The sequence below is a fragment of the Acanthochromis polyacanthus genome, chromosome 7 (assembly GCF_021347895.1).
Source record: "Acanthochromis polyacanthus isolate Apoly-LR-REF ecotype Palm Island chromosome 7, KAUST_Apoly_ChrSc, whole genome shotgun sequence".
Lineage (NCBI taxonomy): Eukaryota > Metazoa > Chordata > Actinopteri > Pomacentridae > Acanthochromis > Acanthochromis polyacanthus.
The window spans coordinates 1,182,580-1,207,098 of record NC_067119.1 but is presented as its reverse complement, the minus strand read 5'-3'; the positions used below and the strand labels follow the sequence as shown (position 1 = coordinate 1,207,098).

Sequence of the window (24,519 nt, the reverse complement as noted above, 5' to 3'; positions counted from 1 at the left end):
CAGAGACACACAACAACCACAGAGAGACACAAAACAACCACAGAGACACAAAACAACCACAACGAGACACAAAACAACCACAGAGACACAAAACAACCACAGAGACACACAAACAACCACAGAGACACACAACAACCACAGAGACACACAACAACCACAGAGACACAAAACAACCACAGAGACACAAAACAACCACAACGAGACACAAAACAACCACAGAGACACACAACAACCACAGAGACACACAACAACCACAGAGAGACACAAAACAACCACAGAGACACACAACAACCACAGAGAGACACAAAACAACCACAGAGACACAAAACAACCACAGAGACACACAACAACCACAGAGACACAAAACAACCACAGAGACACAAAACAACCACAACGAGACACAAAACAACCACAGAGACACACAACAACCACAGAGACACAAAACAACCACAGAGACACAAAACAACCACAGAGACACACAACAACCACAGAGACACACAACAACCACAGAGAGACACAAAACAACCACAGAGACACACAACAACCACAGAGACACAAAACAACCACAGAGACACACAACAACCACAGAGACACACAACAACCACAGAGACACACAACAACCACAGAGACACACAACAACCACAGAGACACAAACAACCACAGAGACACAAAACAACCACAGAGAGACAAAACAACCACAACGAGACACAAAACAACCACAGAGACACAAAACAACCACAGAGACACAAAACAACCACAACGAGACACAAAACAACCACAAAGAGACACAAAACAAACACAGAGACACAAAACAACCACAGAGACACACAACAACCACAGAGACACACAACCACAGAGACACACAACAACCACAGAGAGACACAAAACAACCACAGAGACACAAAACAACCACAGAGACACAAAACAACCACAAAGAGACACAAAACAACCACAGAGACACAAAACAACCACAAAGAGACACAAAACAACCACAGAGACACAAAACAACCACAGAGAGACAAAACAACCACAAAGAGACACAAAACAACCACAGAGACACAAAACAACCACAGAGACACAAAACAACCACAGAGAGACAAAACAACCACAAAGAGACACAAAACAACCACAGAGACACAAAACAACCACAAAGAGACACAAAACAACCACAGAGAGACACAAAACAACCACAAAGAGACACAAAACAACCACAGAGACACACAACAACCACAGAGAGACACAAAACAACCACAGAGACACAAAACAACCACAGAGACACAAACAACCACAGAGACACAAAACAACCACAAAGAGACACAAAACAACCACAACGAGACACAAAACAACCACAGAGACACAAAACAACCACAGAGAGACAAAACAACCACAGAGACACACAACAACCACAGAGACACACAACAACCACAGAGAGACACAAAACAACCACAGAGACACACAACAACCACAGAGACACACAAAACAACCACAGAGAGACACAAAACAACCACAGAGAGACACAAAACAACCACAGAGAGACACAAAACAACCACAGAGAGACACACAACAACCACAGAGACACACAACAACCACAGAGAGACACAAAACAACCACAGAGACACACAACAACCACAGAGACACACAAAACAACCACAGAGAGACACAAAACAACCACAGAGAGACACAAAACAACCACAGAGAGACACAAAACAACCACAGAGAGACAAAACAACCACAACGAGACACAAACAACCACAGAGACACACAAAACAACCACAGAGAGACACAAAACAACCACAGAGAGACAAAACAACCACAGAGAGACACAAAACAACCACAGAGAGACAAAACAACCACAACGAGACACAAAACAACCACAGAGAGACACAAAACAACCACAGAGACACAAAACAACCACAGAGAGACACAAAACAAACACAGAGACACAAAACAACCACAGAGACACACAACAACCACAGAGACACACAACAACCACAGAGACACACAACAACCACAGAGAGACACAAAACAACCACAGAGACACACAACAACCACAGAGACACACAAAACAACCACAGAGAGACACAAAACAACCACAGAGAGACACAAAACAACCACAGAGAGACAAAACAACCACAACGAGACACAAAACAACCACAGAGACACACAAAACAACCACAGAGAGACACAAAACAACCACAGAGAGACACAAAACAACCACAGAGAGACAAAACAACCACAACGAGACACAAAACAACCACAGAGACACAAAACAACCACAGAGACACAAAACAACCACAGAGAGACACAAAACAACCACAGAGAGACAAAACAACCACAACGAGACACAAAACAACCACAGAGACACAAAACAACCACAGAGAGACAAAACAACCACAGAGAGACAAAACAACCACAACGAGACACAAAACAACCACAAAGAGACACAAAACAACCACAACGAGACACAAAACAACCACAGAGACACAAAACAACCACAGAGAGACAAAACAACCACAACGAGACACAAAACAACCACAAAGAGACACAAAACAACCACAGAGACACAAAACAACCACAGAGACACAAAACAACCACAGAGAGACACAAAACAACCACAACGAGACACAAAACAACCACAGAGACACAAAACAACCACAGAGACACAAAACAACCACAACGAGACACAAAACAACCACAGAGACACAAAACAACCACAACGAGACACAAAACAACCACAGAGACACAAAACAATCACAGAGACACAAAACAACCACAAAGAGACACAAAACAATCACAGAGACACAAAACAACCACAGAGACACAAAACAACCACAGAGAGACACAAAACAACCACAGAGACACAAAACAACCACAGAGAGACACAAAACAACCACAGAGAGACACAAAACAACCACAAAGAGACACAAAACAACCACAACGAGACACAAAACAACCACAACGAGACACAAAACAACCACAAAGAGACACAAAACAACCACAGAGACACAAAACAACCACAGAGAGACACAAAACAACCACAACGAGACACAAAACAACCACAGAGAGACAAAACAACCACAAAGAGACACAAAACAACCACAGAGACACAAAACAACCACAGAGAGACACAAAACAACCACAACGAGACACAAAACAATCACAGAGACACAAAACAACCACAAAGAGACACAAAACAATCACAGAGACACAAAACAACCACAGAGACACAAAACAACCACAGAGAGACACAAAACAACCACAGAGACACAAAACAACCACAGAGAGACACAAAACAACCACAGAGAGACACAAAACAACCACAGAGACACAAACAACCACAGAGAGACACAAAACAACCACAAAGAGACACAAAACAACCACAGAGAGACACAAAACAACCACAAAGAGACACAAAACAACCACAGAGACACAAAACAACCACAGAGAGACACAAAACAACCACAGAGACACAAAACAACCACAGAGAGACACAAAACAACCACAGAGAGACACAAAACAACCACAAAGAGACACAAAACAACCACAGAGAGACACAAAACAACCACAAAGAGACACAAAACAACCACAGAGACACAAAACAACCACAGAGAGACACAAAACAACCACAAAGAGACACAAAACAACCACAGAGAGACACAAAACAACCACAAAGAGACACAAAACAACCACAACGAGACACAAAACAACCACAGAGAGACAAAACAACCACAACGAGACACAAAACAACCACAGAGACACAAAACAACCACAGAGAGACACAAAACAACCACAACGAGACACAAAACAATCACAGAGACACAAAACAACCACAAAGAGACACAAAACAATCACAGAGACACAAAACAACCACAGAGACACAAAACAACCACAGAGAGACACAAAACAACCACAGAGACACAAAACAACCACAGAGAGACACAAAACAACCACAGAGAGACACAAAACAACCACAGAGACACAAAACAACCACAGAGAGACACAAAACAACCACAAAGAGACACAAAACAACCACAGAGACACAAAACAACCACTAGTTTTCTCAGTAACATCTCAACACAGTTTCTGTCTCCAGTCACTTGTTTAGAACCTTCATATAAACTAAAAGTTGTCTGTAAGTCAGAGTTGTGTGTTCTGATGACTGATTGTTTTCCAGTGGTTCAGATGTCTGACCTGCAGCAGCAGTAAGTCTTTCTGCTGCTGGACGTCCTGAAGCTGCTGCTGACTCTGCTGGAGCTTCACCTCCTGCATAAAGACAAAAACATTAAAAACACAGAAACTAACCTCACAGTTTCTAGACATTCATCATGTTTCATTGTGTCATGTCATGTTATGTTTCATTGTGCTATGTTATGATGTCATGTTTCATTGTGCCATGTTATGTCATGTTATGTTTCATTGTGTCATGTCATGTTATGTTTCATTGTGTCATTTTATGATGTCATGTTATGTTTCATTGTGCTATGTTATGATGTCATGTTTCATTGTGCCATGTTATGTCATGTTGTGTCTCATTGTGCCATGTTATGTCATGTTATGTTTCATTGTGTCATGTTATGTCATGTTGTGTTTCATTGTGTCATGTCATGTTTCATTGTCATGTCATGTTTCATGTCATGTTTCATTGTGTCATGTTATGTTTCATTGTGTCATGTTATGTCATGTTGTGTTTCATTGTGTCATGTCATGTTTCATTGTGTCATGTCATGTTTCATGTCATGTTTCATTGTGTCATGTTATGTTTCATTGTGTCATGTCATGTTTCATTGTGTCATGTCATGTTTCATGTCATGTTTCATTGTGTCATGTTATGTTTCATTGTTTCATGTCATGTTTCATTGTGTCATGTTATGTTTCATTGTTTCATGTCATGTTTCATTGTGTCATGTTATGTTTCATTGTGTCATGTCATGTTTCATGTCATGTTTCATTGTGTCATGTTATGTTTCATTGTTTCATGTCATGTAGCTGGTACTGACAAGGTTCTGCTGCATCAGTCTGGTTCTGCTCTGAGATGTCTTCAGTTTCTCTCTGAGTATCTGCAGCTCTAACTCCAGGTCCACAGACTGGCTCAGCTGGTCCTGGGTCAGCTGGTCCTGGTCCAGAGGCTGCCTGCTGGTTCTGTTCAGCTGCTCCACATCACTGCAGGATGGAGAATGATTTAAACTTTAACTCAAAGTGAACCAGAACCAAACATCTGAGATGGAGGAGGAACTAACTAGAAACCAGCAGAACTGATCTCTGATGTAAACCTGAACCCAGGATGGAAACGGCATCAAACCACCTGAGAATGGAATAGAATAGAATGCCTTTATTGTCACTATACACAAGTACAATGAGATTTAGAGCATCTCCATCAGTGCAAGATACATGTAATAAAAATCACAAAAAAGGATAAGTTAAAACAGTTATAAAAGAACAAAAAGTGCATGGTCAGTGTGATATTGCACATTAGAATAGTCCGTATTGGTTCACATCCAAGACAGGAGACACAAATGTTTTTATAAATACATGTGATGTTCAGTTTAGCAGCTCAGAGGATTCATCTTCTGTCTGGAAACCTCCTGGGGAATTTCAAGTCAACCTGCTGCTTCATCGGTTCATCAGACCTGAACACCAGACCAGGAGGTCCAGTGGGTTCCATCTAGGGCTGGGCGATAAATCGAATTAAGTCGATTAATTCGCCTTTTTAAAACCTGACGATTTGAAAATTTGCCAAATCGTAAAATCGAGGCGAGCTTAAATACATAACAATACAGATTCTTCTTCTGCCTTTCACGACTTGTGCACTGGCGTTTGCTTCCGCCTCTCATCTCCTTCCACCAAAACACTCACACCCCCGTCATGGCGGACAGAACAGCAGACGAAGAGTTGGTTGCGAGAAAAGGGCCTCATGTTACATCGATTATATGGAAGTGGTTCGACTTTGACAAGACTGACACAGAGCAAACTACAGTCATGTGCAAGGTTTGCAAAAGTACTGTGAAAACGAAGAGTAGCAGCACAACTAACCTCTTTCAGCACCTCGGACAGAGGCATCCTAAAGAATGGGAAGAGTGCTGCAGCTACGGGAGTGCGGCATGGCTAGCACTAGCCATAGCAAACAGACCGCAAAGAAACAACAAAAATCGATTAAAATCGTAATCGTCCAAGATGACTAAAAGAATTGAGATTTTATTTTTTGGCCATATTGCCCAGCCCGAGTTCCATCCCATCCTCATCGAGTCTCCAGCTTTTAAAAACCGGAGCTTCATTCTAAACAACGTCACTGAGTGGAAAGAGTTTCTATCCCTGTGATGTGGTGGATGATGAAACTTAATGTACAAATAAATGCAGAAAAATAAGACTCAATGGACAAAAGAATTTATAGAAGTTGGTAGTGAAAGAGGAAATTCACTCTAATACACATCTGGATTTATTAATTTACATTTGAACTTCTCTGTTGATGATTTAAACTTGAACCTGTTTGTATTCATTAATTATATCACTGATTTAATGAAAACTAGAACCTCAACAGCAGCTGTTATTTCCATCCTACCTGAACTTGTCCTGACTGTCTGACAGGGGAGCTGTAAACCTGTCCATCCGGGTCCTGGTCTGGTCCATCCGGGTCCTGGTCTGGTCCATCCGGGTCCTGGTCTGGTCCATCCGGGTCCTGGTCTGGTCCATCCGGGTCCTGGTCTGGTCCATCCGGGTCCTGGTCTCTTCACACTGGTCTTTGATCTGGTTCAGTTGGACCTGGAGTTTGTGGTTGAGATGCTGCAGAGACGACTTCTCCTCCTGAGGACCAACAGATCAGAGGATCTCCTAGAGCAGCAGCACTTTAAACAGTCATCCAGTTAAACCTCTCAGACCATTCAGTGTGAAGACTGTAGAGACTTAGTAGATGGATGATGTTCATTTTGTCCTTTCTTACTTTAGAATAATGTTACTTTTTAAGCAGACAACCAACTTAGGAAAATACTATTAAATATTCATCATTGTACATCTTGACTCCAATAGAAAGCAACTGGACTCTTCAAGGTTCTTGAAGATGTTCCACCTTCATCCAAGGTTCTTCTACAGTTCTGACTAATGGGGATTACAGAATATATAGTCAGTCCAGCTCACATGGCTGATGGTCTGTCAACCACCGGGTAGGTTGTGGATGCTGTGAAACGAGGAGGTCCACCAACGACAGCAATCATGGAGGTGGAGCACAACAAAAGATGTGAATCTACCAGGTTAGGAGGGACTCAAGATGTTAACGATGGAGAAACTTTCTGGGGAGAGACCTTAGGCGTGTTTCCTAAGTTAGGTTCCTTGTTGTAGCCATTTTTGTCTCTGAAAAACCTTCAGAGTTTTATAGAAACACGAATCACAGCAACAAAAATTGTGTCTTGTAATGAGAAACCATGACCCTCATTAGTGGATTACTGGCACCAGTATGACACAATACTCAAAATTTCTTATGTATTTTTATGGAACCAATCAAATTTAAGTTTTAATGGCTTTTTAAAATTTGTTTAGTATTTTGGCGGTGACTGGACTAAAAGAAATTACACCTGGAGTGATTCTTAATGCAGTATTTCACAAATGTTTGGGGTGTCTGAAAACTTTTTCCACCGCTGTATGGCTTCCTTCACTCCTCTCTCTAACCATCTGTCCTAAATGTGGACATTACTGTCCTCAAAGCAGCGTTCTTTATTCTTCAGATGGATGCTGAGTCTGGTCCTGAGGAGCTGCTCTCCTGCGTTTCTCCTCGCTTTAACCTGATTTCACAATAATCACATCTGGAGACAGGCGAGTCCCGGTCGTTAACGGTCCATCAGCAATGTGAGCTGGAGGGACGACATGCTCTGGAACTCCCCATGAATGAAGGTTGAACATCTTCAAGAACCTACCAGACATGAAATGTCTTCTAGAACCAGACAAGCCCAGTTGGTTTCTACTCTACGATTAACACATTGTAAAGATTCTCAGTCATCAAGGTCATGGTGATTGTAGAACTTCTCTGGTAGGAGGTGAAACATCTTCTAGAACCTACCTGAGAAGTTCAGGTCATGGTCTACTATCATGACTTGGATGACTGAGAACCTTTACAATGTGTTAATCGTAGAGTAGAAACCAACTGGACTTGTCTGGTTCTAGAAGACGTTTCATCTCTCCAAGACGTGAAACGTCTTCTAGAACCTCCCAGAGAAGTCAACAACCATTGGTTTTCACTCTACAATTAGCATGTTGTAAAGATTCTCAGTCACTGGTAGGTTCTGGAAGACGTTTCACCTCCCAGAGAAGTCCAGCTGGTTTCTACTGAAGCTCCTACGATCACCATGACCTGATGACTGAGAATCTACACAGATGTGTGTGCTGACTCTGATGACAAATCTCTGGATGTACCTGAGCTGGTATGACCAGAATGTGTAGTAGTGTGTAGTAGTGTTTCTGTGTGTCCTGACCTGCAGAGACTGGATGGTCGCCTGCAGCTGAGACTCTCTGATGTCTCTGGTTTGTTTTTCTTTATCTGCAGCCGCCTGAAGAGCTTCAACCTGAAACTAAACACAGGATTAGATTCAGTTTTAGTTCCTTCAACCAACAGAATCTTAAATTCTACACTTTAAAGATCAGAGAATGAATTCTCATCAGAGTGAATCCTGGTTTCATCTTCCACTGTCTGTAATAATTCTGAATAATTCTGTTTTCCTCCAAAATGTCATGGTTCTATCTGCTGGACTGATTAAGTTCTGGAAAAGTCCATGAAAAAGTGATAAATCTGGACCCACCTCTATGGACTTCAAGGACCTGGAATGTTCTAAGAGAGACTAAATTTAAAGACTGGAAGCAGGAAAGGAGAACGTCTCCTGGAGAAAGTTCTAGAGTAGATTTGTGTTAATTTTGGTACTTTTTATGGTGATTTTGGTTGTTTTTAATGGTAATTTTCAAGCTGTTTTAGTTATTTAAGTTGCAGTTTTTACCAGAACTCAGATGTGTTTCTCCTCCTAAAATGTCGGGAGGTATATTCTAGCGCTTTCTCCTCTATGGACTTCAAGGACCTGGAACTCTGGAAAAATTCCCAGTCTGAAGGTAGAACTCTGATCATTGATAAAGTTAGTGGAAATGAAGAACCAGGTGTTCTGACGTTTGATCAGATCTTCTGAGTGAAATCATTACCTGTCCCAGGTTCACCTGTCGGGTTAGCTCCTCCCTCAATAGATGAAGCTCCGCCTCCAGCTCTGCCTGCCGCCTGCTGCTCTCCACCTGTCTCTCCCTGAGAGCCTGGGCCTCCTTCTGCACGCTCGTGTTCTGAGGACAGACAGATGGTCAGCTGTTTGTCGATCGGTGACGTACTTACCTGGTGAACAGGTGAACTCTCTCACCTGTGTGTGTGTCCTGGCCGAATCCTCCAGCTGCCTGCAGTGTCTCTGAGCGTCCTCCAGGTGGAGCTGCAGACTCTTGTTCTCAGCCTGCAGACTGACGACCTGCTGCTCTGAGAGAAGAGCCTGAAACAGAAGAGGCATCGGGGAGGTAAAGGCTGGAAGGAGGATCACCACGGTAACGGATGCTACACAGCTGGATCACCACGGTAACGGATGCTACACAGCTGGATCACCACGGTAACGGATGCTACACAGTTGAACTGCTCTGTTGTGTTTAGAGCTGCAGCTGGTGGAAGTCTCATGTTTCGTGTTGCTCTGCTGTTGTTTATTTTTGTTGCCGTTTATTGTTGTTGTGTTGTTGTCTACAACTCTGAGAGGACAGTCGGTACCTGCTGTCTGAGTCCTCTGAGGTACTCCTGAAGTCCACAGATCACCTCCTCCAAATCTCTCTGCAGAGCTTCGTTCGCCAAAATCTGACCTGGAACAGAGGAGACAAAGAGACAAGGAGACAAAGATACAAGGAGACAAATAGAAAAGGACACAAAGAGGCAAAGAGAAAAGGAGACAAAAAGAAGGGAGAACAGATTTCATGACCGTCTGCTGTTCAGCCCAACAGCCAATAGAATGTCTCCATTCTGAGAGCTGCTCTGTGATTGGTCAGATGTCTCACCGTCAGTCAGCTGCTGCTCCAGCTCTTTGATCTCCTGCGTCTCCATGGCGATGCGTGACAGCAGGTCGTCGAGGCGACCCTCCAGCTCGCTGTGCTTCCCGCTCATCCTGTCCACCAGCTGGGAGGTCACCTGGACCTGCTCCTACGTTTCAGAGAAGGTCAGCGTGATCTCCAGGCATCTTCAAACATCCCCAAACATCATCAAACATCTCCAAGAGAAGTCCAGGGATTCTGTGTTTACCTTCAGGTCTGAGGATTGCAATGACAGGAAGAAGAGAAACTTGACAGATCAAACTCTTACATATTTTTAGAAACTGATCTCAGGCAGCAGAGATAAGAAAAGGTTGAAGATGGTCACAAGGAGCAGGTCTTTGGAGATCCACCCAGCATGGTGAAACATCTAAGCTGATGAGCAGAAACATGGAGATAGAAAAACATCTACAGGATGAGGAGATAAAACCACCACAGAGACAAAAAACTATCCAGAAGTGTTGATGCAGCGATGCCTCGTGTAAGAGCTGGAGCAGCCGGTAAAACGGAGGAAACACACCACAGTCAGCCGACACTACTTTGGCCTGCATGCTACGACTTAGAGAATGAGCTGCAGCCATTTATTGTAAGTTGTGCGCCGGTGTGTAGCTCCGCCCACACCCAGAAGTAGGTACAAATAGATCAACATCACAACAAAAAGACACATAAAACCACCAAAACAAGACAGAAAACAGCAGAAATTACACAGAAAATGATAGAAACCAAGACGAGACAAAATGACGACAAAAATGAGCCAAAAAACAAAGAGGAGCTAAAATTGTTCATAAGAGACACGAAACTAAGCAGAAAACTACTAAACAAACACATCAAATCAACAAAATGCAGCAGAAAACTATAAAAACGAGGCAGATAAAACTGTCAGGAATTTTAAAGGCTACAAACATGGAAACAGTTCAGCATTTACAGACTGAGGGACACCAACTTTGACTCTCCTGGTTTACATCATTCTGTCATTTTTGCATCTTTTTGTATCTTTTCATCTCATTTTTGCATATTGTAATGTCATTTTTGCATGTTTTTGTATCTTTCTGTGTCATTTTTGCATCTTTTTGTTATTTTTGCATCTTCTAGTGTCATTTTGCATCTTTTAATCTCATTTTTGTATCTTTTTGTGTCATTTTTGCATCTCCAAGTGTCATTTTTGCATGTTTATCTTATTTTTGCATCTTCTAGTGTCATTTTGCATCTTTTTATCTCATTTTTGTATCTTTTTGTGTCATTTTTGCATCTCCTAGTGTCATTTTTGCATGTTTTATCTTATTTTTGCATCTTCTAGTGTCATTTTGCATCTTTTTATCTCATTTTTGCATCTTGTAATGTCATTTTTACATGTTTTTGTGTTATTTGTGTCTCTTCCTGTCGTTCTAACTGAGTCCTACTGACAGAAGACATCTCTGAGTCCTCTGTCCTTCATGTCGTTCTGGTTCCACAGGGCTGCAGGACTTTAGAAATGAAACACAGTGAGGTAAAACGAGAGAGAAGTCTCCCAGAAGCTGCTCAGAGCTCAGCGGGTTCATCTCTTTCTTTTTTAGCCTGTTCTTAATTCACATCTTGCTGCGGACCTGAACTTGTTTCCTGAAATCTTCCAGCGTTTGCTTTCATGTTTTCCAGTTAGGAGAACATCCTGTGTCTCCTCTGCAATGCATCATGGGAGTGGCAAACAAACAAACAAAGTGAACAGAGCTGCAGAGAGTCGGGGTCAGAGTACTCACATTTCGGGAGAACAGTCCTGCTGCTCCGTATCTTCGTCCCCTCCTCACCTCCTCCTCTCTGAATCGTCTCTTTCTGTCTCCGTTACAAACTCCTCTCTGCATTTCTTTGAATCGACACAGGAACTCTGACTCCTGGCCAATCAAAGCCTGCTGCAGCGTGACAGACTGGCTGTCATCCAATAGGAGAGAGGCAGAGTGAAGAAGGCCCGCCTCTGTGAGAGCTGTCCCAAGGAAGGGGCGGGGCTTCTTAAAGAGACGGCGGCCTGCTGCTGTTAGAAGAGCTTCTGGTTTTTCATTTAAAGGTTTTTGGACAGAAAACATGGTAGAGTCAGGAATAAATTAACTATTAAACAAACTCTAAACCCAGAAAAAGCTACTTTGGAAGGAATAGACCATTAAAACTTTAAATACTTGTACAAAAAGCAGAATATTGATGGAATAATATCTCAATACTTGGACAGAAATTAGTATTTTGAGCTTCTGTTTGCTTTTTCTAGGGTACTTTTTGCATCTTTGTGTCATTTTTATATCTTTTGCATAATTTTCGCTTCTCTTTAGTGTCATTTTTGCATTTTTCTGTTTTGTTTTTGCTTTTTTAGTTTAATTTTTTCTTCTTTTAGTTTTCTTTTTTCTAGTGTCATTTTTGCTTCTTGTTGTGTTTAAAAGCCGACGAGGATGGGATTTGAACCCACGCGTGCAGAGCACAATGGATTAGCAGTCCATCGCCTTAACCACTCGGCCACCTCGTCTGCTGAGCTCCTCACTTTGATAAAACATTCTTGCATCTTTTGTGTCATTTTTGCTTGTCTCATTTTAGAATAAATCTTTTAAAGCACAAGTCATGAGCATAAAGTAGTGTTATTGCAAACTGTGCAGTAGCTCATCATGTCCAGGCTTTGTTTTCCATCTGTGGGTACATTTCTCTCTGACTCATACCTGATGCTGCTCTGCTTTCATTTTAATGTCTCTTGTGGGTTTCCAACTCCTGCTGTGATCGTTTGCGTATTTGCCTGTTCCCTCGTCATAGCACACTCTGGAAGTACACAAGCAATGCATTTTGGGTAATGTATTCATTTTGAACAGAGGAACTCCATCCATCCACAGTAATAATCTGTGATTATGCAATTATACATTTTAATGCATTTAAAGAAGATTATCTTGGAAATAAAGATAGTTTGTAATGTAAACAAATCAATATTTAAATAATTAACTCAAAATACCATAGTTTTATAGCCCAGTATTAAATAAAACACATACCTTTCTCTTCTCAGTGTGTTCAGTACTTAGACAACAAAGTTTCACACTCCTGACTGGATTTTCCCATCCAATCAGAGTCATATCATTTTATCATTGTTTACTTATTAATTCATGTCTTTCACTGACACTTTTATCCAAAGTGACTTATTTTATCTTATATATTGCAGGCAGGGGGCAACATGTCAGACGTTGTATCTTTTAAAAATTTGAATGACATCAGCATAATATATCTGAAAATCTTGACTTTCTAAATGATCTATTTCTTTCAACACGTTACACACTCTTGCCAGGATTTGCACCTGGAGTCTCCCACCCAAAGGATGGACGTGTTACTATTACACCACAAGAGTTGGGTTTTTTCTTGGTTTTTGTTTGTTTGTTTTTTTTTGCAAATAGTTGCATTAGCAACTATCCTATTTTATCTGTATTAAATCAAAATGATAGCAAATTGTGGTCAAGCACCTCTCTGCCGCCTGCTGTCCAGGTGCAGAGCCACTCGGCTTCCTGGGTGCTCTCCACGGTCCTCCTGAGGCAGGTCTCCTCTCCTTGTCTCCGTGTCTCCTCTCCTTGTCTCTGTGTCTCCTCTCCTTGTCTCCGTGTCTCCTTTCCTTGTCTCCGTGTCTCCTCTCCTTGTCTCCGTGTCTCCTCTCCTTGTCTCCTTGTCTCCTCTCTTTGCCTCCGTGTCTCCTCTCCTTGTCTCCGTGTCTCCTCTTTTTGCCTCCGTGTCTCCTCTCCTTGCCTCCGTGTCTCCTCTCTTTGCCTCCGTGTCTCCTCTCCTTGTCTCCTCTCTTTGCCTCCGTGTCTCCTCTCCTTGTCTCTGTGTCTCCTCTCTTTGCCTCCGTGTCTCCTCTCCTTGTCTCCGTGTCTCCTCTCCTTGTCTCCTCTCTTTGCCTCCGTGTCTCCTCTCCTTGTCTCTGTGTCTCCTCTCTTTGTCTCCGTGTCTCCTCTCCTTGCCTCCGTGTCTCCTCTCCTTGTCTCCGTGTCTCCTCTCCTTGTCTCCGTGTCTCCTCTCTTTGCCTCCGTGTCTCCTCTCTTTGCCTCCGTGTCTCCTCTCCTTGTCTCCTTGTCTCCTCTCCTTGCCTCCGTGTCTCCTCTCCTTGCCTCCGTGTCTCCTCTCCTTGCCTCCGTGTCTCCTCTCCTTGTCTCCGTGTCTCCTCTCCTTGCCTCCGTGTCTCCTCTCCTTGTCTCCGTGTCTCCTCTCCTTGTCTCCGTGTCTCCTCTCCTTGTCTCCGTGTCTCCTCTCCTTGTCTCCGTGTCTCCTCTCCTTGCCTCCGTGTCTCCTCTCCTTGTCTCCGTGTCTCCTCTCTTTGCCTCCGTGTCTCCTCTCTTTGCCTCCGTGTCTCCTCTCCTTGCCTCCGTGTCTCCTCTCCTTGCCTCCGTGTCTCCTCTCCTTGCCTCCGTGTCTCCTCTCCTTGCCTCCGTGTCTCCTCTCCTTGTCTCCGTGTCTCCTCTCCTTGTCTCCGTGTCTCCTCTCCTTGTCTCCGTGTCTCCTCTCCTTGTCTCCGTGTCTCCTCTCCTTGCCTCCGTGTCTCCTCTCCTTGCCTCCGTGTCTCCTCTCCTTGTCTCCGTGTCTCCTCTCCTTGCCTCCGTGTCTCCTCTCCTTGTCTCCGTGTCTCCTCTCCTTGTCTCCGTGTCTCCTCTCCTTGTCTCCGTGTCTCCTCTCCTTGTCTCCGTGTCTCCTCTCCTTGCCTCCGTGTCTCCTCTCCTTGTCTCCGTGTCTCCTCTCTTTGCCTCCGTGTCTCCTCTCTTTGCCTCCGTGTCTCCTCTCCTTGCCTCCGTGTCTCCTCTCCTTGCCTCCGTGTCTCCTCTCCTTGCCTCCGTGTCTCCTCTCCTTGCCTCCGTGTCTCCTCTCCTTGTCTCCGTGTCTCCTCTCTTTGCCTCCGTGTCTCCTCTCTTTGCCTCCGTGTCTCCTCTCCTTGCCTCCGTGTCTCCTCTCTTTGCCTCCGTGTCTCCTCTCCTTGTCTCCGTGTCTCCTCTCCTTGTCTCCTCTCTTTGCCTCCGTGTCTCCTCTCCTTGTCTCTGTGTCTCCTCTCTTTGTCTCCGTGTCTCCTCTCCTTGCCTCCGTGTCTCCTCTCCTTGTCTCCGTGTCTCCTCTCCTTGTCTCCGTGTCTCCTCTCTTTGCCTCCGTGTCTCCTCTCTTTGCCTCCGTGTCTCCTCTCCTTGTCTCCTTGTCTCCTCTCCTTGCCTCCGTGTCTCCTCTCCTTGCCTCCGTGTCTCCTCTCCTTGCCTCCGTGTCTCCTCTCCTTGTCTCCGTGTCTCCTCTCCTTGCCTCCGTGTCTCCTCTCCTTGCCTCCGTGTCTCCTCTCCTTGTCTCCGTGTCTCCTCTCCTTGTCTCCGTGTCTCCTCTCCTTGTCTCCGTGTCTCCTCTCTTTGCCTCCGTGTCTCCTCTCCTTGTCTCCTTGTCTCCTCTCCTTGCCTCCGTGTCTCCTCTCCTTGTCTCCTCTCTTTGCCTCCGTGTCTCCTCTCCTTGTCTCCGTGTCTCCTCTCCTTGCCTCCGTGTCTCCTCTCCTTGTCTCCGTGTCTCCTCTCCTTGTCTCCGTGTCTCCTCTCCTTGTCTCCGTGTCTCCTCTCCTTGTCTCCGTGTCTCCTCTCCTTGCCTCCGTGTCTCCTCTCCTTGTCTCCGTGTCTCCTCTCTTTGCCTCCTTGTCTCCTCTCTTTGCCTCCGTGTCTCCTCTCCTTGTCTCCGTGTCTCCTCTCCTTGTCTCTGTGTCTCCTCTCCTTGTCTCCGTGTGTCCTCTCTTTGCCTCCTTGTCTCCTCTCTTTGCCTCCGTGTCTCCTCTCCTTGTCTCCTCTCTTTGCCTCCGTGTCTCCTCTCCTTGTCTCCGTGTCTCCTCTCCTTGTCTCCGTGTCTCCTCTCCTTGTCTCCGTGTCTCCTCTCTTTGCCTCCGTGTCTCCTCTCCTTGTCTCCGTGTCTCCTCTCCTTGTCTCCTCTCCTTGCCTCCGTGTCTCCTCTCCTTGTCTCCGTGTCTCCTCTCTTTGCCTCCTTGTCTCCTCTCTTTGCCTCCGTGTCTCCTCTCTTTGCCTCCGTGTCTCCTCTCCTTGTCTCCTTGTCTCCTCTCCTTGCCTCCGTGTCTCCTCTCCTTGTCTCCTCTCTTTGCCTCCGTGTCTCCTCTCCTTGTCTCTGTGTCTCCTCTCCTTGCCTCCGTGTCTCCTCTCCTTGTCTCCGTGTCTCCTCTCTTTGCCTCCTTGTCTCCTCTCTTTGCCTCCGTGTCTCCTCTCCTTGTCTCCGTGTCTCCTCTCCTTGTCTCCGTGTCTCCTCTCCTTGTCTCCGTGTCTCCTCTCCTTGTCTCCGTGTCTCCTCTCCTTGTCTCCGTGTCTCCTCTCCTTGTCTCCGTGTCTCCTCTCTTTGCCTCCGTGTCTCCTCTCCTTGTCTCCGTGTCTCCTCTCCTTGTCTCCGTGTTGAATTATTACTATACTACTCATTATGCATGTTGAATACAGCTGGATACATCTGTCTGCTATGTTCAAACACATAACCAGGCTCCATTACCGGCGGGGAGAAAATGCCACACATAGCCAATAAATTACTGTTATACTAATGAAAAATGAAACTTGCCACAATTCAATCAAATCTTAAGGCTTTTCCCGAGAAATCGGCAAATTTTACACGGCACACAGAGAAATAAATAAGTTACTATTGGTCTTCTGATTCTGTCATATCACCAATATTCCTACCGTCGCCACACTATGCTGGTATGTACAGTGACGCTATTACAGGCAGAACTCCGTTAGCAAAGCGGCTACATAAGAAGAAAAGTACAAATACAACTTGAATAACGCGCTAACTTCAAGGGAAATTGAATCCCGTACTGTTTTGTCACATCGTTTTATATTCGGCTTAAACACTGCGTTACTTTTCTGAGTTTTAATCAAGTTTCCAAACCTTTTCTGCACTTTTCCCGGGTGGGTCTTATGCGGTGAAAAACATGGCCGACATTCTGAAGAGGTTTCTGAGCATGTGATTGGTTGCTTTGCCCCTTCGAACGGTACCTGTTATCAAGCAACGGATTGGCTCTTTTGTTAGGACTTTGTTAGGAACTGTTAGGAGTTGTTAGGAACTTTGTTAGGACTTTGTTAGGACGTATAGTACAGTCCATTAAGTGGAGGGTAGGCCAGGCCACCTGTCTGGTAGCTGCTTAGCTTCACAGTTTGGTTGAGAAAAGTTCTGAACGCTATCCTTGGAGCTTTCAGTGTGCTGTTTCCAGAAGTTCTCCGATGATGCATCTATCACTGGAAGAGCAGAAAGAATCCAACAGGAGAACAGGGAGGTCATCCAGAACTTTATCAGCTGGTCTGAGCTGAACCATCTCCACCTAAATCAGAACCAGAAATCACCCCAGATTACACCCATGAACATCTGGACATGGAGATGGTGGGGGGAGGACCAGAACCCGGGGGTTCTCCTCAACCATAGCCAGATGTCCTTTGTAAGAAGGGCCCATGTTGTTTTCTTCTGCTGAGGACACTAAGGTCTTTAAGGTCCACATCTGAAGTGCTTAAAAGTGGACAGGATGGGATGGAACCCACGCCTGCAGAGCTCAGTGGATCAGCGGTCCATGGCCTGAACCACTGGACCACCTGGTCTGTAGCTGCTGAGGTTCAGTCACACTGAGTTCAGACTAAAGTAAACTGTGACATTAATCCATGAACAGTGTCATGGATTTCGCACACACGAAAATGACGTAAAAAGGAGGCGAGTTTTCACGGAAAAGTGAATGGAGGATGCTTCAGTAACATTTGAGCATACTACGGTTCAGAGATTAAAACGACGTGTATACCAGAGTCTGTTTCGATCTAACGATCTTTGTCTGAAGCAGACCCTAGTGCCGTTCTTCTGCAACATTGTATCCATTATATAGTCCCACCCAATAGAGCAGATTCTTTCATCCATAACATTAAAGCTATGCCAGATATATTTGCTTCCTGGATTTTTAACAATGTTACACTGTTTTGACAAACTCTGTTTCCAAACCTTTATTTATTTGTCAATAAATATAACGTTTATTTGGCAATAAAGTCTATATAATGTGCACTAGGCCTAGAGAAGTGACTGTGCACAATGCAAATAGTGTAAAATGAGATATAATTACTGTTTAGCCAACTTGAAGCATACATATTTTATTATAAATTATTTATTTGAGCCTACTATTTGTTATTAATGTAACAATAGTGTAAATGTATTTGTAATAGCCTCTGAATGAAGCTGAGTCAGAGTTCATATGAGGAGCATGCACCTGCCCTGACCTTCCTCTGACCTCCAGGAGCCTGGTGTTCAAAGACAAGCTGCTGTGATTTACAGAGCCCCTCATATCAGTTAAGCAAACACTGCACACTCCAGTCTTCAGGCAATTAAAAGCAAAGCGATGAATAGGAATCTTTGAACAGCATTTATTTACAAAAACAAAGTAAAGACAGAACACACTTCCACTGATAAACAACAATAAACAATGTGGAAATATAATACAGTATACTGAGTAATATAAATGAAATAAAGACAACATCATACAAACTATATAGAAATAAACAATATCAACAGTATTTACACATAGATCTGGTATTTATAATAGATTCCTTTTGGCATAGATTAGTTACTGTAGCACTGATGTAAGTATAAAGGTGTACTTGCATGTTTATTATTAACACTGATGGCTATACAGGTCTAGGGTAAGTAAAATGGTATTTACATTTCATTGGCATAGATTGGTTAGTGTAGCAGCTGAGGTAAGTATGAAGATGTATTTACATATTTACACAGTCTAATATACAGTATTTACAAGTGTGTGTCCACCTCCAGATTGGGGGGGGGGGGGGGGGGGGTTTCCTGGTTTCTTCTGCTGGCGCTGTTCTGCCAGCCCCTCCTCTAAAGATTTGCCACCTGAGAAACTGGGGCAAAAAGTGCACTCCCGAAGCGGCTATGGCCAAACTCTTGTCTTGGGCTGCCCACACTTGGTGCACTTGTTGAATGCCACTTTACGCACATACTTTCTTTTGTGGGCTCCACTGGCCTCCTCTTCTGCCCTGCGTTGCCTGTTCCTCTGTGTGAAGCGGGACACAGACACAGAGGCCATGTCATACCACCATCTATGTCCAGGACCTTGCTCACAGTGCGGTAGAGCCCAGCAGCTGTCAGCTTGTGGTTATTGCAGGCTGGCTGGACACAGACGAGTGGGATGGAGCACATCTTCAGGGGCATCCAGAGGAACAGAGGGCGTCAGAAGAAGAGGTCAGTAGAGGCAGGAGGCTGAGTGAAGATGGTCGGGGGCTGGGGAGGGTAACAGCAGAAGTTGGGATGTGATATCAGCTCTGCCTTCCCTGTTTTAGCGTTGGCCCTGAACAGAGTCTTCCTGATCCAGTCTCGCTGGAATGATGGGAGGTGTTCATTCCAGTGGACAGGAAGCTCTGCAGGGGGATGGACCACCGGGCCAGGAGTCCACACAGCTGGAGGAGCAGGGGGCGGGGCCAGGGCAGGAACAGGGGTAAGAGCAGGCTCTCTGGAGGCAGCAGTGGCTGAGCAAGAAGAGACAAAACAATTAGTTTATTGTTGTTATGTAAAGATTTTCACTGCATGTCTTTCTCAGCGCTGCTGGACAGCCACTACGACTACAACCATTAGTAGAAAGCATGTCTGATTAGTAGCAAGGCGACATGATGATGAAACACTGGAGTTATGGAAGGAAGCTGTGAAAATCATCCTGTTTGTCACCCAAGCACCATTAGGTCAAATACAAAAAGAAAAGTGGGATGGGATCAGCCAAGTATGAAGCAAAGCAGCTCAAACACATACTGTGAGCACCTCTAAACTACAACATTCTGCAGCCACACTGAGGGGAGGTGTGAGACAAAATGAAAGAAATACAGTTTACATACACCTTTAAGTTCCCTTTTTGCTTTGATAAAGTGCACTCAGAGTAAATGTAGCTTGATAAGTGCCATTTCTCTGTATTGTAAAAAAAAAGAACATTTAATGTAATTAAAAATATTATTATTTTATTAAACTGTTTGTGAAACATTGTTTGGGATTAGATACCTTGAGGAAGTTGTTCCTCAGCCTGTGAGGCCACCATCAACATCTCCTGGTCGGCTTCCTCCTCAAAAAAATCCCCAGCAGCAGTGTCTGTAAAATAATATAGAAAACTAAGCACATGTCACCAGCACACCTGTACACATAAACTGATACTCACCACAGGTAAAGAGCCGTCTCCGGCTGTAACAGTAACACTTGTTGGTGTAATACCATGTACAAATCGTCATTTTATGGCAGGTGATCCCATAATTATACCGGGGTGCACACGATGAATAAGAGGTTTTAGGCGGGCATTTATGATATTTCATAAACGGCTCTGAAACGTAATATATTCAACTGGCCAGAACCTCCACAGAGCACGCTTTTTTGTAGAAGTATTATTACGTGATTATGATGGCAAGAGTCGCCTAATTACTTTATGATAACAAGCATTATTATGACGAGATCATTATAAACTTACGTTAGCTACTCCTCGAGCGCTATATACTCTGAAGCAACTAGTGGAAGGGAGATGTACGTCACAGAAAAGTCGCTATTATGTGCTGTCTTTGTTGTGTACCCAATATTTGTAATAAACAAGTTCACTGAAGTATAATATGGAGCATCAGCGTCACACTACGCATTACCAAAGCGCTGTATGTCACAATAAACATGTCACGCTAACAACAACAGGATACAGTTAATGTCTAAGACGCATTTAGCTGCTGAAAAAGAGAATATGTTTAAACTTACCGCTTGCTAAAAGATAGTCCTGACAGCTGTGGATGACCGTTTATCATTTTCCTCTGAGAGTTTAAAAAGGATCCGGAAGATGGAATGTGATCGGTCAAAAGTAAGCCCACAGGCTCGGGACGTGATTCGCCCAACGGAACATGAGGTCCTGCACTGATTGGCTGGATGGACTTACTTTGCTCTAACAGCAGAGTGCAGCAGGAGCAAGAGAGAGGGAGTGAGATCGATGCCTGCATTCTCCTGGAGGGTTTATGTTTCATTTACTCAGGAGAAAACATGGAGCCACCACACTGGAAATAAACTATGTGGAGCTTAACATCAGATAAACCTTAAACCCAAAACATGTTAGTTAGGACGTCGTATTCTGGGAGGAACAAAGCTTTAAACCCTGAAGTACTTGGACAGAAAATAGTATTTTGGGAAGAATAACCCTTTAAAACTTTAAGTGTCTGTACAGAAAGCAGTATTTTGTGAGGAATAATAAACCTTTAAAACTTAAAATATTTGGGCAGGAAGTAGTATTTTGATGGAATAATACCTTAAAACTATAACAATTTAGACAGGAAGTAGTATTTTGATGGAATAAACCTTTAACATTTGAAATACTTGCACAGAAAGCAGTAGTGTGGGAGGAATAAACCACTTATTAGTTGATTAGAACTCAGTGTCACAACGTCCACACCTGGAGACAGGTGAGTCCTGGTTGTTGATGGACCTTCAGCCGTGTGAGCTGGAGGGACTGTAAACATCTAAAAGTCCCATCAGTCAGTTAGAAATGAAGAAGAACCTTGGATGGAGGCGGAACATCTTCAAGAACCTTAAAGAGAGTCCAGCTGGTTCCTACTGAAGCTCTGAGGATCAAAGATTCATTCAGATATGAGGGAACTATGGATGAACATGCTGAAGGTCCGTTACACCAACTGTTGGAAGACGCTAACAGCTCCATGACCTCCACACAGCTCAGATAAATGAGCTGCTAACAGCTCTATGTCAGAGACCAACAAGGAGATGAGTCCTACTGGATGCAAAAGTGACACAAAATGGTGCAAAAATGAGACAAAAAGATGCAAAATGACAGAAATAGAGGTAAAAATGTCAAGCTCAGAGACAAAGGAGAAGATAAACTCTGGTGGAGAATGCAGGCATCGATCCCACTGCCGCTCACCCTACCAGCTGATAGAGCTAAGTATCGGAAAATAGTGTAGCAGCTGTGTGTTAGTGTGTGTTAGTGTGTTAGTGTGTTAGTGTGTGTTAGTGTGTGTTAGTGTGTTAGTGTGTCACTGTGTGTGTTAGTGTGTGTTAGTGTGTGTTAGTGTGTGTTAGTGTGTGTTAGTGTGTGTTAGTGTGTCAGTGTGTGTTAGTGTGTTAGTGTGTGTTAGTGTGTGTTAGTGTGTTAGTGTGTGTTTGTGTGTCACTGTGTGTGGACCAGCTGTGTAGCTCCTGCTGCAGTTGTCTGTGTGTTGTGTTTGTCTCCTCCTGCTGGTGGAGTTGTGTTACTGCGGCCTGCTGCTCTGATTGGCTGTTGTCCACTTCCTGCTGCAGCTCCTCTGTAAACAACAACAAACAGATTATTGTTATTATTATTGATCTGTTATTTACTCTACATTTCATCTTCCCTTCATCATCATCAGTCTGAGCTACACGTCTGGTTGTGTGTCCATGACGTACCTGTGTGGAAGTGCTGGGGGGGCGTGTCCTCTCTCCTCCTGGGTGATTGGCAGGTCGTCCAGCCTATCCAGCGTCCTCAGGTGATACAGCAGGAAGAGACGGGAGTGAGACCATAGATATATACAAACACTAGATGTCTCGAGACGGAGTCGGCGGCGTCGTCACTTGGCGGCCATCTTGGACAGGGGACTGCTCTGGCGCACTGTACTGTAGTCAATGGTAAGGTGGATGATTTCCTCACTTTAACACTCATAACTCGCTCAATTCTTGATTGATTTACAAACGGTTTAGTTTATTACAAATCTTATTAACGTGGCTATGATTCAGGCTCAATTCCGAAATCGCAGCTTTTCGTTTTGGAAAATGCGGCATAGTTGTGTGTCTTTTCTGCCTGGCTACTCACATTGAAGATGGTGTTACTCACAATCTGATTTTCAGTTATTAGGTTTTCCTGAGACCAACGTTTTTTGAGAACCTAATCTTTAGGCGAAATTACATTCTTTGTGGTTGTGGTTGTATTTATTTGCTTGTTAAGAGACTTTGATTGAGACCTTAGACTTATTGTTTGTATACATCTATGCCTGGATTAGTTAGCCTGCAGCCGAAATGCATTGTGGGTAATGTAGGCACCAGGCTCATGAAAAGAAAAGACATCATCTCTTTTTGTTGTGCACTGATTTTGGTTGAGCTTTGTTTTTATCTGTGCATTAGAAAGCTGATAGTAATAAAAAAAAAAGTGCAATGTTAAATATTAAAATTACATTTACATCCATTTATGCTGAAAAAAGCTGATATCTGTGTTCATTATTATATGAATTCAATGGTTTTAATTATTCTTATGTAAGCAGTAAAACAAGTACATCTCTGACGTTTATAACAAACCAAGCTGTTCTAAAATCGGTTGAAAATTGAGCAATCTACAGTGATTTTAAAATCCATGCTCCATTGACTTTAATGTTATGAGTGATCGAGCAGCCCTGTCCCAAGATGGCCGCCATGTGGCGACGTCGCTCCCCATAGGCTGACAGCGCTCATGAGCCATCTAGTGTTTGTATATATCTATGAGTGAGACAGCGAGGAGGCGGGGTTTCCAGACACACTGAGCTCTGATAGGCTGCTGAGGGAACACAGTCTGGACACCTCATACAGCTACACACACACACACACACACACACACACACACACACACACACACACACACACACACACACACACACACAACACACACACACACACACACACACACACACACACACACACAGAGAGAGAGAGAGAGAGAGAGATATCAAGTTGTTTTATGTCTTTTTTTGCCATTTTGTGTTTTAGTGTATTTTTTAGTCTTTGTGTCATTTTGTGTCATTCTGTGTCTCATACGTCATTTTTAGTCTTTTTGTGTAATTTTTAGTTTCTTTTGTGTCTCTTTTGTCATTTTTAACCTCTTCTGTTTCATTTTTAGTTCATTTTGTCACTGTGTGCCTCCTTTGTGTCATTTTATGTCTTGTTTTGTCATTTTATCTCCTCATCCTGTAGATGTCTTTCTATCCTCTGTTCTCTGTTTCTGTTGCATTTATTTTATTGGTTTTCCTCTCGGTCTCTCTGGGGAAACTCGTTGATGTTAAACAGCCGCTGCTGTCAGGTTGTGGATCTAGAACTTCCTGTCACTCACAGATGTGATGAGGTTGTGTTGCAGACGCAGTGCGCAGCGACTGCAGTTTCGTCCCCAGCCACAAGGGGGCGTGCTCGATCCTGTTGTGGGACAAGGTGAGGCGCTGCAGACCAGACAGCAGCTCCAGACCCTCGATCCTCCTGCAGACACACAAACACACAACACAGGAGTCATGAAGCTGTCGCACAACAACACAACCTGCATCCTGAGCTGTACCGGCACAGCGACACTCATGTAATTCCTCACAGGCCTCCACAAAATATACATACAATATACACAAAGTATACACAGAGACACAAAATATACACAAAGTATACACAGAGACACAAAATATACACAAAGAGACACAAAATGTACACAAAGAG

The 24,519-nt window shown here is 43.8% G+C and overlaps 1 protein-coding gene, 1 long non-coding RNA gene and 1 other non-coding gene across 12 annotated transcripts in view; all 3 read right to left on the bottom strand.

Moving 5' to 3' along the window:
• Positions 1-11,947, bottom strand: part of cntrl (centriolin) — a 47,770-nt gene extending 35,823 nt beyond the window's left edge. For 6 of the 10 annotated variants that reach the window (XM_051950572.1, XM_051950571.1, XM_051950574.1 and 3 more), the window contains exons 1-9: positions 11,808-11,942; positions 10,045-10,186; positions 9,764-9,852; positions 9,375-9,497; positions 9,169-9,300; positions 8,457-8,552; positions 6,557-6,798; positions 4,998-5,160; positions 4,192-4,263 (exon numbers count right to left, since the gene is read on the bottom strand). In XM_051950572.1, coding sequence (XP_051806532.1) covers positions 4,192-4,263; positions 4,998-5,160; positions 6,557-6,798; positions 8,457-8,552; positions 9,169-9,300; positions 9,375-9,497; positions 9,764-9,852; positions 10,045-10,186; positions 11,808-11,909 — 1,161 coding nt within the window. In that variant the 5' untranslated portion in view covers positions 11,910-11,942. Of the gene's footprint in view, positions 1-4,191; positions 4,264-4,997; positions 5,161-6,556; positions 6,799-8,456; positions 8,553-9,168; positions 9,301-9,374; positions 9,498-9,763; positions 9,853-10,044; positions 10,294-11,807 lie in introns of all 10 variants that reach the window. The other 4 variants (XM_051950575.1, XM_051950576.1, XM_051950578.1 and 1 more) reach the window with 4 other exon arrangements.
• Positions 11,948-12,474: 527 nt separating this feature from the next.
• Positions 12,475-12,556, bottom strand: trnas-gcu (transfer RNA serine (anticodon GCU)). The gene has a single exon. It is a non-coding gene; the product is annotated as a tRNA-Ser (tRNA).
• Positions 12,557-18,867: 6,311 nt separating this feature from the next.
• The window catches only part of LOC127534715 (uncharacterized), a 31,886-nt gene continuing 26,234 nt past the window's right edge, over positions 18,868-24,519 (bottom strand). The window contains exons 4-9 of the long non-coding RNA XR_007943072.1: positions 24,155-24,294; positions 22,489-23,637; positions 20,821-22,367; positions 20,092-20,178; positions 19,932-20,001; positions 18,868-19,571 (exon numbers count right to left, since the gene is read on the bottom strand). This is a non-coding gene — a long non-coding RNA (uncharacterized LOC127534715). The remainder of the gene's footprint in view (positions 19,572-19,931; positions 20,002-20,091; positions 20,179-20,820; positions 22,368-22,488; positions 23,638-24,154; positions 24,295-24,519) is intronic.